The sequence below is a fragment of the Hipposideros armiger genome, unplaced genomic scaffold (assembly GCF_001890085.2).
Source record: "Hipposideros armiger isolate ML-2016 unplaced genomic scaffold, ASM189008v1 scaffold_52, whole genome shotgun sequence".
NCBI lineage: Eukaryota > Metazoa > Chordata > Mammalia > Chiroptera > Hipposideridae > Hipposideros > Hipposideros armiger.
Window position 1 is genome coordinate 3,791,929 of NW_017731402.1, and position 13,661 is coordinate 3,805,589.

A 13,661-nucleotide genomic window follows, 5' to 3' on the forward strand; every position below is an offset into this window, starting at 1 on the left:
GCCACGTGGTGTTAGGGTAGCAGAATTCTTACAAGGTGGCCAAAGTCTCCCAGAGACAGTAGAGCAAATATCCCAAGAGATACCAGCAGAAGCCGCATGGGTTTTTCTAATCTGGCCTCGGAAGTGACTCGGTGTCATGTCCACCGTATTCTGTTCACTCAGGTTCAAGTGGAGTGAGAGAATTTGTGGTCCTATTTTTAAAAACACAAGATCTTATAAGAAAAAAAGAAGAAATGATTTGTTTCCCCATTAAGTTATTCTTCTCCCTTGAGTCTATCCATGACTACCAGGCAGCTGCAAACCCTGGCTTGGAAATTCATCCACCTTCCACTTCCCACCCACTTTGTAGAGCTCTCTTGCTCTGAGTTTTGGTCCCACTGTTCCAAATCCTGATGCTCTCTCTCCACCGTGCCCTCTAGGCTACGTCGGGTTGGGATCTGCTTGTGATCCTTCTTTGCAGTTCTGGGTACCAAAGCTCATGGGCAATTACTATTTCTACCCCTGGGCAAACTGCTGGGAACCAGGTTTCAACTGGGACGAGAAACAGCTTCGGTTTTCTGGAAGGGAGGTTGGGGAGGTGTTAGCGGCATCGAGTTTAGAAGTGAGCTGGGCCAAAAGAAAGTTGTGCATGTGAAAGTGGCAATCTTCCTTTCAACAGTTCAGTGGACTGTTGGGTAGAATTTTTCTGAGCTTCAGGTCTTTCCTCTAGAACAGCGGTTCTCAACCTGTGGGTCGCGACCCCTTTGGGGGTTGAACGACCCTTTCACAGGGGTCGCCTAAGACCATCAGAAAACAAAAAGATATTTACATTACGATTCATAACAGTAGCACAATTAGAGTTATAGAGTAGCAACGAAAATAAGTTTATGGTTGGGGGTCACCACAACATGAGGAACTGTATTAAGGGGTCACGGCATTAGGAAGGTTGGGAACCACTGCTCTAGAATGCTATGGCCCTCTCACAGGACACAAAGCACAGATGGACACTGCTTGTCCTGATTGTAGCTCCATGCAGGTTACCTATGGGTCCTCCACTCTCACATAGAAAATGGGCAGCCTTGCAGGGTTAGATGTCTAAAGGGTTAGGTGTCTAAAACTCCCATCGTGATATGAGTCTGGCCCATAATGGCTCTGTGGCAGTATTTTTTTCTATAGCAGGATGTATCCTAAGCTTTGAACTACCATCTTATAAAACAAATGGAAACACAAACCCACTCTAAATTGGGTATTACTTGTAATAAGCGAGGGTTTTTACCACATTAACAGTGATTCTGAACCAACTTGCAGCACAGATTCTCTCTGGCACTCTTATTGAACTATTTTTTTTTAAACAGTTCACAAAATTTTGGAAGATTAGATTAGATTTAGGTTTTAAAATATTATTTAAATAAAATTCCTCCTCAAAGAAGTATTTTTTCATTACACATAATTCAGCAAACTACTTCTTTTAGCTTCAATAGGAAAAACACCATAAAGGCAATTGTGTTGCCTCTTCTGTGTATAATGAATCTTTTCACATTTCTTCTAGCTAATTTCTTAAAGAATAAAAATTTTTTTTTAAATTCCAATATATTCTTGGGTCTGATTCTGTGTTCTCTATCCAGTTTGGTTTATTGATTTACTTATTTGGGGGCTACTACCATATTGTTTTGATGACCATATTTTTGTCATTTGTATTCATGGATGGTTGGTTAGTCCCACATTTTTTCTATCCCATTTCAGCAAAGCATGTTCATTTTCAGTCATAGCAAAAAAAAGAAAAAAGGAACAATAAGGCATGTTTCTGGCACTTAACTCCCACCCAAGGTAGTGATGAGAGATTTGCTCCAGGGACTAAAAACCCACCCTAGAAGCCAAGCACCCTCCTCTCACCAGCCTTTACTGCTGCCACCCAAATTCCTGTCACTGAACCACTCCTCAAAATAAAAGTCAGCTGTAGATGGCACACCTGTTTTGGATTAGTTACAATAAATCAGGATCTGTATTTATTTCAGCTGTCGGACAGGTGAAGCACAATCCTCATTTATAGCAAGCCAACTAGAAAGCAGAGAAAAATTCAAATCATGTGTTTTGTTTTTTTCCTCAAAGTGGTTACACTTGACAAGCCCTAAGCTTCCCGCTGCTTCTCAAATCCTGGGATTCTTGACAGGAAGGCCTCACGTTGTAGTTTTTCTCTCTCGGTATCAGTGTCATTCACCCCACGGTTTACATTGTACTGTCCGTGAAAATCACCAAGAGAGAGCTTATTAGAAGTGCAGATTCAACAAGTCTGGGGTAAAATTTAGAGATCTGTAGTTTTAAACGTACCTTAATAGGCGATTTCAAGGCAAATAAGCCAGACCCTCACTTGGATGCACTGCCCTGAGGACTCAGGGCACCTGAGCAGAAGGAGGCCCCCTGTGAGGTCTCCATGCTATAACACCTGTTCTGTAATAACTTACCCCTGTGAAAGCAGGTAACAGAGGAATGGCCCGAAGAGATCACTTAACAGGGGAATGACGTCAGTATAATACAGATGCTGCATTAGCTCATATGCAATTTTTCGTAAGCCAAGGGGTTCTGAATAGCTGCAGTAAATTATAGAATCTTGAGCAGGAAATGGAATAGCCTTTAACTCAGCTTTCGCATTGGCGGCAGGGAGCCCTTCAAGTTGTATTTTACTAAAAAGCTGAAGCCTGCCCCAATGCTCCTGTCTCCTAAGAAGCTACTCCAGGCCTGTGTGTCTGAGGGCAGGTTGCTCCTCCCAGGCCCACCTTCGAAGCAGGCCCTCTGGCCCGGGGATCCACTTCTGTCTGCGAGGTCTCAGCACCCTTCAGCTTCCTCTACCTAAAGGACTGCCAGCGTTTCCACTCAGTCATCTGGTGTATTTTTAAAATCTGCCATGGCAGCCATTGCCCAACCTGAGCTGCCTCCCTGAGTGGCCCAAGTGAGTTTCCTGGGTACATTTTTTTGTTAGTTTGTTTGTTTTTTTGGCTTTTGTCTCTGGTTTTAAAATGGCCTGTTTATGAAGTGACCTGTGGGGAATGCTGTTTCCTGAGGAGCCCTGATATTTTCAGTGTGTGATTTTTGCAGGATGTGAGGTGTTTCGGGAATGCATATATTGCACTAGAGTACAAAGACCATTGCCTCTGTTTGAAGAGTAGCCCTGAATAACCTGGCTGCTAAGATCCTGGAAAACCAGGACTAGGGGACCCCAGGATCCCCGAGAGAGCACTTGCATCAGGTGTACAACCTTCAGCGCTCTGCAGCCCTGCCTGGTGGGGGTGGAAACTGGAGCACCCCCAGGGCGACCCTTGTACTCCACTGCCTGAAGGCTCTAGGCATACGGCCTAAGTCCTACCCTAGAACCACTGAAATCACGACTTCCGGTGGTGGGACTTGGGCATCTGTATATTTACAAAGGACCACAGGTAATTATAAAGCACAGTGAGGATTCTCAAACTTGGAGGCACAAAGAATCACCTGGGAGCTTTTAAAACCCCCAATGCCCAAGCCACATGGCAGACCAAATTACCTCAGTATCTCTGGGGGCAGAATTCAGGCATCAGAATGTTTAAAGGTCCCAGCCGGTCCCATGGGTAAGCCAGGACAGAGACCACTGTTCAGGATCTTTTCTAATTTGAAAGATCTCGTCTCTGTAGACCAGAGCTTCTGGAACTTTAGCGTGCATGTGAATGTCCTAGGAGTTGGGTTAAAATTCAGATTCTGATTCGGCAGGACTGGGGCGGGGCCTGGGGTTCTGCATCTTGACAAGCTGGGCTGCAGACACACTGTGAGCAGCAAGGCTGTAGGTACGAATGACTTTCTGTTGATTACTTAATTACTGCAGTGAGCTAGGGCATTCAGTGATCCTGCAGGTCCAGGGCAGTACTTGTATTTGGCCAAAGTGGCACAGTGGACTTTGTGATTAAAAACAAAACAACTGTTTATGTTTCTCCCCAGGTCAGCCATGGAGTGGTGCTGACAAGAGCTGTGACTGCCAGGTGCTGAGAGAGGAGCGGTTATAAACTTCTGCCCTTCCTATCATGAGTAGAGAGAGAGTTGATTTATCAGCCTTCTGGACTCAGTTCTAACAGTTGTTATTTGGGGGGAATATGTTTTATTATGTAAATGAATCCAAGATCTCAGGTTGTGCTGTCCCAGATATGAAAACTATATTGCAAGAAGGTTGGGATTATCTGCTTATATTTTCCTATGCTTAAAAATATGGAGCCCTACTATGTGCCCTGCCTGTCACTGGGTGGCTATGGAAAGTTTGAAGCTGCTGGATAACCTGTTCTTGCACTGACGGCCTAACTACTAGGTTTAACTTAGATTAACATGAAGTTTCGTATCACAGTTATCACATGAACCTACACAGGTGACACATTTCTATAAATCTTAATACACACACACACACACACACACGAGTACAAGTAAAATTGGAAAAATCTGAATAAGATGAGTAGCTTTTATCAATGTTAATATTTTGGTTGTGATATTATATTATACTTTTGCAAAACGTTACCATCAGGGGATCCTGGGCAAAGTATACAGTGATCTCTGCCTTATTTCTTACAACTGCATGTGCACATACAATTATCTCGAAAAATTTTCAATTAAAAAAACACTTGTAGCCAGCCCTCAATATGTCTTTACTATAGGGAGAAAGAACATATATATTAAGAAGGTAGGTAATAAAATAAACAGGAAAATACTTATTCAATGTTAACAGCATAATAGGTAGTATGCTGAGTATTTTACATGAAAAACTTTAATCCTCACAACACCCTATGAGGTGAGTGGTGATATTGTTGTTGTTACTTCTGTTTTAGATGAGGACACTGGAGCTGGGAGAGCTTAAGTAGTTTTCTCCAGAATCAAAGACTCAGAGAGCAGAGGGGCAGGAACCCAACTCAGGTCTGGAGCCCATGATACTATACAAAGCTTGGGGACAAGAATGCTATATTCCTCTGGAGGGACAAATCACAGATAGGGATGAGGAAAGTGCTTCATGGAAGATGCAACTTGAAGGACCCCGCAGGACCTTGGCCTTGGGACTAGATGAGCTGAGGTAGCAATAAGCCAAGCGAAGGCACTCCAGACAAAAAGATGGAAAACGCTTCATTTTCCAGATGAAGAGACAGGTGGGTGTATGCCTGCTTTGCCATTGAGAGATAGATGGAAGCAATATGTGGAAGGTCTTGAACGCTAAGGGGACATAGTAAGATCTTCCTGGATCTAGCTAGCAATTTGGGAGATCGAGCAAGGCACCGATGAAGCTGTGTGTGACTCACCAGCATCTTTCACAAGGGAACCCAAGTGCAAGGTGTGTATGGTTCAGCACAAACTAGCACATTCCCAGGGCCAAAAGACAAATGGGAGGCAATGTCCTCGTGGCAAGTTGGTACGTGAAGGGACCCAGGGTACTTGTGACCATGAGGGCCATAACGTGGTTGAGACCAGTCATCACAGGATCACACCTGAATACACTTGGAATTTAATCTCGTGCTGTATGGTTACTTACTCATTCAACCACGGAGTGCCTCTTACGTGGCCAGCACTATGGCAAGCACTTGGGCTACATCAGTGAACGAAACACAGTGACCAAACTCCCTGCCCCTGTGGAGCTCACCGTCTATGCTTAGCGCTTATTTCTGATCAGGAAGATTCTTAACTATCAGAACCTAAGAACACATTTCCATACTGTACACTTGAAATCTCATGACCCCAGAGAGAAATGCAAATCTCCCTGGGGTAAATCTGGGCAGCCAAGCAGAAGGACAAACACAGCACTTCTGACTCAAGAGTGAGGGTGATCTTATGCCAGTGTGGCCACAGGGAAACTTAAGATGGGTAGACTGTCAGGCCTTGCCTCTGAGTTGGATTGGGAAAGTGAGATGCAAACCAAGGTGAAGGATTGGCAGTGCAGCCTTGAAGATGATTCAAGTTAGCCTGGGGTACCCTCTCCGTTTTCCACTCCCAAACTGGGATTAACTTTGGAGTCTTCCATAAATGTAGAGAAATTGGGGGCTTTCCAGTACTAGCCTGGGGAAGTATTATTTCAAGACAAATCAGAACAAGATGGCCTTGCACTGTAAAAGCAGGACAGGAAGGCAGGAAGTAAGTACACCTGGAGACATGTTTAGGCAGGAGATATTCTACAGCATAGCCTTGTGCTTAGAACACAGGGTTAGAGATATGGAATTTTTCCCAGAATGCTAAAAGCAATATACAGATGAAGAGATAAGCTGCTGGTCACTGTCCCTACAAAAGACACCTAAAGGTAAGTGAATAAGGCAAGAGTCAAAAGGGGGCAAGTTTACTAGTATTCCCCCCAACCAAGGATTTTTAATCATTGCAAAATTTTAAGTTCCCACAAGCCTCAAATGGCTAAGAATAAATATTTTAAATGGCTTTTGACTTAGTTATGGAAAGATTCACCAATCCTTATTATTTTTTTGAACAGTATTATAAAAAGTTTGATTTAGTTTCTAATGACCTCCCCCCCACCCCCAATGCTTTTGTGTCACGTTTACAATGATGTTAAGCCATTTGCTGTAAATTTGGCTATATTGCATATGTGTGTAAGAAACACAGACATCTCCTGCAGTTGGACAGGAACGTTTTTGTGTGGGTAAAAGACTCTGCACTCACTAAGCCACTCTCCCTGTGACAAAATTCTCTTGCTTTTCTCAAGGCAAAATAAACGCCACCGATACAGAGATCCATTTCCTAACTTCAGGTTGCACAGAACTGCGCTTGAATATACAACTTCCATTCACATTTCTAGTTGTTGCCTGAGAGGCCAGCTCTGCCAGTGACCACAGCAAAGTGAAAAATGGCCCTACTACCTGCAGAATGCAAGCTTTCTAAACAGTCCTGTTTCTGATTCCGAGAGAATCATCATGCCACAAAACACAGGTTAGACCTTGAGCTGATAGCTGGTGAGGTGGTTGTGCACTCATAAATGTGTGAGTGTGTACAAACATGTGAGCAAGAGTCCCATAAAAAGTTTGATAGGGACAAGGGTGTGCACGAGACAGAATACCTTGTTCCCAGACAAGACAGATGGCTCATTGTCTTTGGTTGCACTGTCATTGAACAGGTGAGCCTGTGGTAATCAGGCTCTTGATCTCAGAATTTAGTTTAGGGTGCAAGCTGGGGATGACAAGGGGGGCTCCTTCCTTTACCTCCTCTCAAATTTTGGCAGTTGAGGGAGCTTAGAAATTGCCTCCCACAGTAATGGGTCTCAAACTAGCATTGTCAATAGCCCCCTCCCCTCCACTTATGCTCCTTTTTGGCCACTTTACACCACTCCAACCTTTAATAATTAAAGTAATTTGCCTAATGAAATGCTCAGCATGGATAAACAACTGTAAAAAGTCCCTTCGCTGAACCAGGAAGAGCATTTATGAAAACAAAAGGAAATGCCATATTTATGAATATAAGAAAATTCACAGTGTAAATGAATTTTGTATTGATATTTGGCCAAAGCTCTTCTGTAAGTCTATCTCAGTCATGAATCTGTGGTTATTGGTGTGTGAGCAGCAAAGTGATGTGTGTTAAACAACCAAATAGGATTAATCTGGCTCTCCTGCAAAAGTGAAGTCTAAATATTTGGGGCTTTTATACAGCTAATTTTGCTAGTGGAACAGAACAATTTGCTCGGTAAAAGGCTACCTCAGATTTGGGGATTTTTAGATTGACTATTTTATAACTGGGTCTTTAGAAATCAATGTAGTAAGTGTTTAACTTTTCCATAGAGACCATTCAGTGAGTTTGAATGTATTTGGGAAAAGTTTGTTTTCTTTGGAGTATGTCTAGTCTTCTGTAAAAATAACACTAGGCTCCTACTACAAAGTTCAGGGAAGAGAGAACACAATATATAGTAAAAATAATTGATAAATAACTCTTCTTAGGTATTTTTTTAACAAAAATGAAATCTTGGTCATAGTACAGCATCAGTTCAAAGCCCACTTGGAACCCTTTAAAATTAAAAATATAATAAATTCATATATCAAGCACATCATCCGTGCATTATTCCCAAATCAGTAACAGGGTAAAACAAATTTACTTCCTGGCAGTATATTCTTAGCCTATTTTATACTTTGTGGTCTAAGAAAAACAAAATAAAACACACACCTGATCAAAACATCCCACCAGCACAGCAGAATCAAGTTTGTCTACTTTCTCCAGTATACCCAAGTGTATTCTACAAAGCTTTCAGACAACACCGAAATTTTTCATTTCTACTATGAATTCTGACTAAAGCCAGCACTTAACCATTTTCAAAGTGCCCTGAAAAAATGACTAAAAAGAATGTTTTGTGTTTGTTTTCCTTTTTAAAATCTATACCCAAAACATTTGCTTGAAAAACTTTCTGAATAGTGGCATTGCCGGGTACACATGCAGTAGACAAAATATCAGATTTCTTTTTCCAGCTGTCCAGAATCCCATTAGAGCCTCTTACTTCTGTCTTTTGCTATAATTAGGATGGCTTAGGGTTTATCTGGGCCTTTTTTCAAACCCAGATTTCCTTCCTAGCAGCAGTAGCTGTCATTCACAAGTACCCGGACAGCGCTGTGATACAGCAATCAAGATGAGAATTGAAGGGACACACACACACACAAATCCTTTGCATCTTGTAACTTTTTAAAAGTGGAGTCTTACCTGCGGCTGATCACTCTGGTCTGGAACCCAGCTTGTTTCAAAGAGGTTATTAACCTGTACCCCTTCTCCCTCCAAGTTCAAGTTCCCTTCTTTGGGGAGTATGCCTGGTGGAGTTGGCAGGGTTTTTGCTTCTTGCTCTGCTTGGGTTGGAATAGCACCTTCTCCTGCATGGAAGTGGGAATTCCGATCAGTAGCTTCTTCCTCTTTGGCAAGAGAACGCTCTTTTTTCTCACTCTGGGCTGGTGGGTGCTTAACAGGTTCATTGGGATAGAGGAGATGAAGGGTGCCTGCTGCTGCACTGTCTTTCAGGTTGGGGCTCAGCTTCTTGGGTTTTCCCTTAATTCCTGGTCTCCTCACCCTGGCAGGTTTCTCTGAGCCCCTCCTGCTCGAGAAATCCTTCTCCCGTCTTTGCTCAGCCGTGGTCTCCAAACACTGGTTCATCCCTGACTTTTCTAACTCACCAGATAAGCGATTCACTTCTCCCTCTGTCAGTGCTTTATCCATGTCAAACAGATTGTCACTGGCGAATTCCTCTCCTGCTTGGTAGCTGTCTCTGGTTTCCCCTTGAATTCCTGGATAATCATTTTCAGCAGAGGCAATGGGTAGCTTATCTCTCCCCTGGTCTGTCACCGTAGACGTTCCATCATGATTGGGTCCCAAAGTCAGAGTCATCCCTGTTTGTGGGGATGAGGGACTGTGGGTAGAGGCTTGGTGGCATCTTACCCTCATGTCTTGGGGTTGTGAGTGATAACCACAGAAGCCAGCAGTGGCCTCCATCGGCCCAGTGTTATCTGACACCTGAGGCCCAGGACCCATTTCACTGAGGAAAAACCCACACTCCCCCAGGCAACACTCACTGAATTCCATCACTTCGTCATCGCTTTCTAATAAAAAAACATGCTCAGGCCCCTGCAGGTCCCATTGCCAAACTGCATTAGAGTAATCCGTCATAACATCGGAACATTCCAGATACTCCAGGTCATCATCTGAAAACTCCTCGGTGCAGGTTAGGGTTATCTCTGGGCAAAGTTCATAGTCACTGTCAGAATCTCTGCTGGAAACCTGGGGGCTGTCTTGCTTGTTGATTGTGGCCTCATCACCTGGATAAATGGATGTGGCTGCCTCCAACAGCGGCAGGCTGACGCTAATGTATTTCTGTACGTTGGGATTTTGATGACTAGAGTTTAAGTCTTCATGATTGTTTAAGGCACTATCCATTAACTTTGCTCCTTTGGGCTGCATTGTCCCATGCCAACATACATCTTGTTTATCGGGACTATTAGGAAAAAGCAACCCATCTGTAATTCCCTCTGTGTCGTTCGGATCACAAGCCTCTTCAGTTTGCCTTGTTCCTTTAACATCCCAGAGATTTTCAGAAGTGGATGCACTAATGTCATTACTGGTGAGTAACTGGAGTGAGCGTAAATGGTTAAATTCGGAGGAGGGGGAATCAGCTGATATGGGAGTACCCAAGGAGGGCCTTTCATCTTCCTTATAAGGAGGTTCTTTCTCATCAACTTGATCTGTGCTTTTCTGCTCAGATGTCTCTGTCCCATGTGGCCAACCTGTGTCCCTGTCATCTTTCAGGTTAGGAGACAATTGTGGGTTCTCTGACGAGTGCTCGACTTCAATGGAAGCAGAACAGCAGATCATTCCAGAACCGTTTTTAGCAGAGATCTGGTAAACAGCAGCGTCATTTTGGGAACACCTAGGAGGAAGAGAACATACAGGTAAGTTTGCTATGTGTGGACATGCGTGCCAACATCTCTCACGTCATGGCACATGCAGAAAACGGCCATGGTTTTTGCTGCACGCCCAAGGAAACCCGTGGTCTTCCTGGAAAGGGGTTTGTGGTCAGAGGCAACTGGCTTCTGGTCTCCATTGCCCCCAGCTCTGCTGAGAACCCGGGAAAGCTCCACATTTCCCCTTAAGACTTTCCACAGTCCTACCCCAAATTAAAAATGTTGAGAATTACTTGGATGAATTGGGAAATGTTTTATAGTCTGATCTCTTCTTCTCTCCTTTTATTTTAAGTCATCGGTATGCTGTAGGAATTTGAAAAAGCATTATTTTCTAGAGTGAGATATTTTATACAAATAACTGAAGTATTCTACCCCATGTCGTGGAACAACATAAGCAGTAGCTCTTTTTAAGATCATGCTAAGAAGGCATGAGGGGCTGTAAAGATAATGCCATATTAGGATTATGTGTATGAAGAACAGTGCCATTTCCTCTATAAGTTAGCATGGCTATTCCATCTAAACCACAGCCAGTGAGCCCTCTGGCTTACATAAAGCAAGCCATGCGTTCAGCTTTGGCCCAGTACGAAAGGACCTGACTCCTGAACCATGCCGAGCCTGCTGTCCCTGCTCCAGAAGTGACAGTGCTCTGGTGGCCCTTCCCTTTATTGACTGCAGTCACCTGGAGCCTGGAGCCTGGGGCCCGAGGTGTTTTGCTGACCTTTCCCACTAAGACCCCTCTCTAGGCTCTGCAGTCCCAATAAAAACTTGTTGCACTTGCTTTATAATTGGCATTCTTATTGATCTCATTTGACCTCGTGATAATTGTAACATTACTGATCTCAATCTGCCTTGTATGTTTTATCCAGCTCAGAAGTTAACCATTTTCAGACGGCAGGGGTTGTGGGTCTGGCTCAGACTTAGAGGCAATGCTTAGATCTTTCTTGACTGATCTGTGTAAAATGTGCGCAAACATTAATCCTGAAGGGTCACAGCTATAGCACAGTCTTCTGTATCCTTTGTTCCTCATTGGCGGGACCCCTATGTCCCCTCGAGCTCATATGTGCTCATCAGCCCTCAATCGTTGGGGGCCAGCTTATATAGGCCTCATTTTCAGAAATCACAGACTAATCCTATTTCTGTTAATACATTGTTTTGTTGGTAACCTGGTTCCCAAATATATGCCACTCATATATTTGTCTGGGGTTGGTCACTCCTGATCCACACCTGATATCTGGTTTTGCACGGGGAGACTGAAATTTAGGGCAACTTTCTGGGGAAACAGTACCCATTCCTATCTATTTTACAAGGTTATTCTCAGGTTCAAATGAGAAAATCAATGTGAAGGGGTTTGCATAGCCGAAACTTTATGCCACATGTCTTTTATAAGAATGTGGATAGAGGTGTTAGCTAATGGCAATCATACTGTAATATAAGTGCACGCATATCAAATCAATATGTTGTGTACTTTAAACTTACACAATGTTGTATGTCAAGTATAACTCAATGAAACAGGAGAAGATGTGGAAGTGCTAAGACCCGGTTACCTCTGATTCTCAAGGAGCAAAAATTCTTGAGTCAGAATCTATGAGTAAAGGGCCTGAGAACCTGCTTTTAAAGATCCCAACACTTTCTGCTACAAACGGTCCTTGGCCCACCCTTGGAGATATCCTCATCCTCCTGGTCACTAATTAGGCTTAGGTCTCCTCAGTTAAAGCTGATGGAGAGAAGGTGGTTTTTGCTTGAGTTTCACGTTGCCCATTCCCTCCATGTCTCTTTTCAATCAGTTCTTGGAGATTTGGCCTCAGTTATGAGCTAACAGGGAGCATAAAACAGTACCACGGGCTTCTGGAAAATCCCAAGTAATTCTGGTTTCCTGATGTATCCAGGCTGTGACCCCTCTGCCAGAGAAAGCCCCGTTCCTGAAGGCACCATGACTTGTGTGGAAAAGAGACAAGACGAGAAGGAAATAAGGGCAAGAGGCACAACGGACCAGGTAAGAAATCAGTAAAGGAGGGGACCATAGAGGGTTCTCAAGCATCAAGAAGGGAAAACAAAATGAATTTTAGAAAACTGCAGAGGAAAATAATTGGGTTACATAAACCTATTTCACTTCCGAATGACTGTAAACAGATGGGAGAATGTTATGATTTAGGAATGTAGGATTTTGTGGAACATGTGTTTTAGCTGATATAAGATTTACAAGTCAGCCTAAGTACATAATTAAGTATAATTAACTTCTCGCTGGCTAATGAACGCCTTTGAGAGGGTTATGGTTTGTAGTTGACGCGTCCTGGATAATTATCTCTAAGCATCCTAAAGACGAGAGGGAGAAAGTCATGCAAGGAACCAAGCATGTGCTGAAGGCCCCCTCTGTTACACAATGTGCTGGCTGCTCCCTGTGTGCAAACTGGAGGCTCAAAGGAGTTGAGTAATTTCCCCAAAATGACAAAGCTAGGAAGTGGTGGAGCTGGTGTAGAAAACCAGAGCCTCCTGACTCTGAAACCTGGCCCTGTGTATCCTGTTAGAAAAGTAACATTCAGAGAAGGGAAATGGCTGAGTGCAGAGTGATCATTTTTGCAGGTGAGGTGTTTCTGTCCTACGTCTTCATACGTGACACACTCGTGTCAAGTATCTTCTAAGGTGCCCATGTTATGTTAAGAGCTGAGGAATTGTCAAGGAGATGCATGAGACATCATGTCCAGCCCTAAAATACTAAACATCCGCTGGGAGAGATCACATGAATTTCTCAGAGAATCTTATAGGCCAATCCTGTGCTACATTGTACCATACAAACCGGAAGAGCAAGGGAGTTTCAAAGAAGGGACTACAGGGGTAGCGCTGAAATGGTGTAAGATTGGAGTTTAGAATCTTTGCAAGATGCTGGCAGAGTGACCTGTGTGCCCCACAGTGATTTGACAGGTATGCAAGGCCATCCAGGGAGAAATTCCCTGAACAATTGAGTTTCCTCCTTACATATCTTTCCTTTTGGTTGAAGGAAGCAACAGCCTTCCTCCACCTTGCTGTGAAAGTCTTGCTTGAATACTCCAGGTTCTTTCCAAATTAATCATTTTCATATTAAAGGAATAGAGCTACATGCAACCTTAAGTGAATAGGGCTTCTCCTGAGCTGAACTCCCTAGACTGGTCTAAATCAGAGGTTCTCAAACATTTTGGCAGCAGAACCCCTTTACACTCTCAAAAATACTTGAGGACCCCAAAGAACATTTGTTTATAGAGGTTATATCTATCAATATTTACCATATTAAAA

The 13,661-nt window shown here is 43.4% G+C and overlaps 1 protein-coding gene and 1 long non-coding RNA gene across 3 annotated transcripts in view; one reads left to right on the top strand and one right to left on the bottom strand.

Moving 5' to 3' along the window:
• The window catches only part of ALPK2 (alpha kinase 2), a 128,804-nt gene that overhangs the window by 67,956 nt on the left and 47,187 nt on the right, over positions 1-13,661 (bottom strand). For both annotated transcript variants that reach the window (XM_019640688.1, XM_019640687.1), the window contains one exon: positions 8,653-10,360. In XM_019640688.1, coding sequence (XP_019496233.1) covers positions 8,653-10,305 — 1,653 coding nt within the window. In that variant the 5' untranslated portion in view covers positions 10,306-10,360. The remainder of the gene's footprint in view (positions 1-8,652; positions 10,361-13,661) is intronic.
• Positions 10,307-13,661, top strand: part of LOC109381746 (uncharacterized) — a 45,660-nt gene continuing 42,305 nt past the window's right edge. The window contains exons 1-2 of the long non-coding RNA XR_002123805.1: positions 10,307-10,382; positions 12,281-12,387. This is a non-coding gene — a long non-coding RNA (uncharacterized LOC109381746). The remainder of the gene's footprint in view (positions 10,383-12,280; positions 12,388-13,661) is intronic.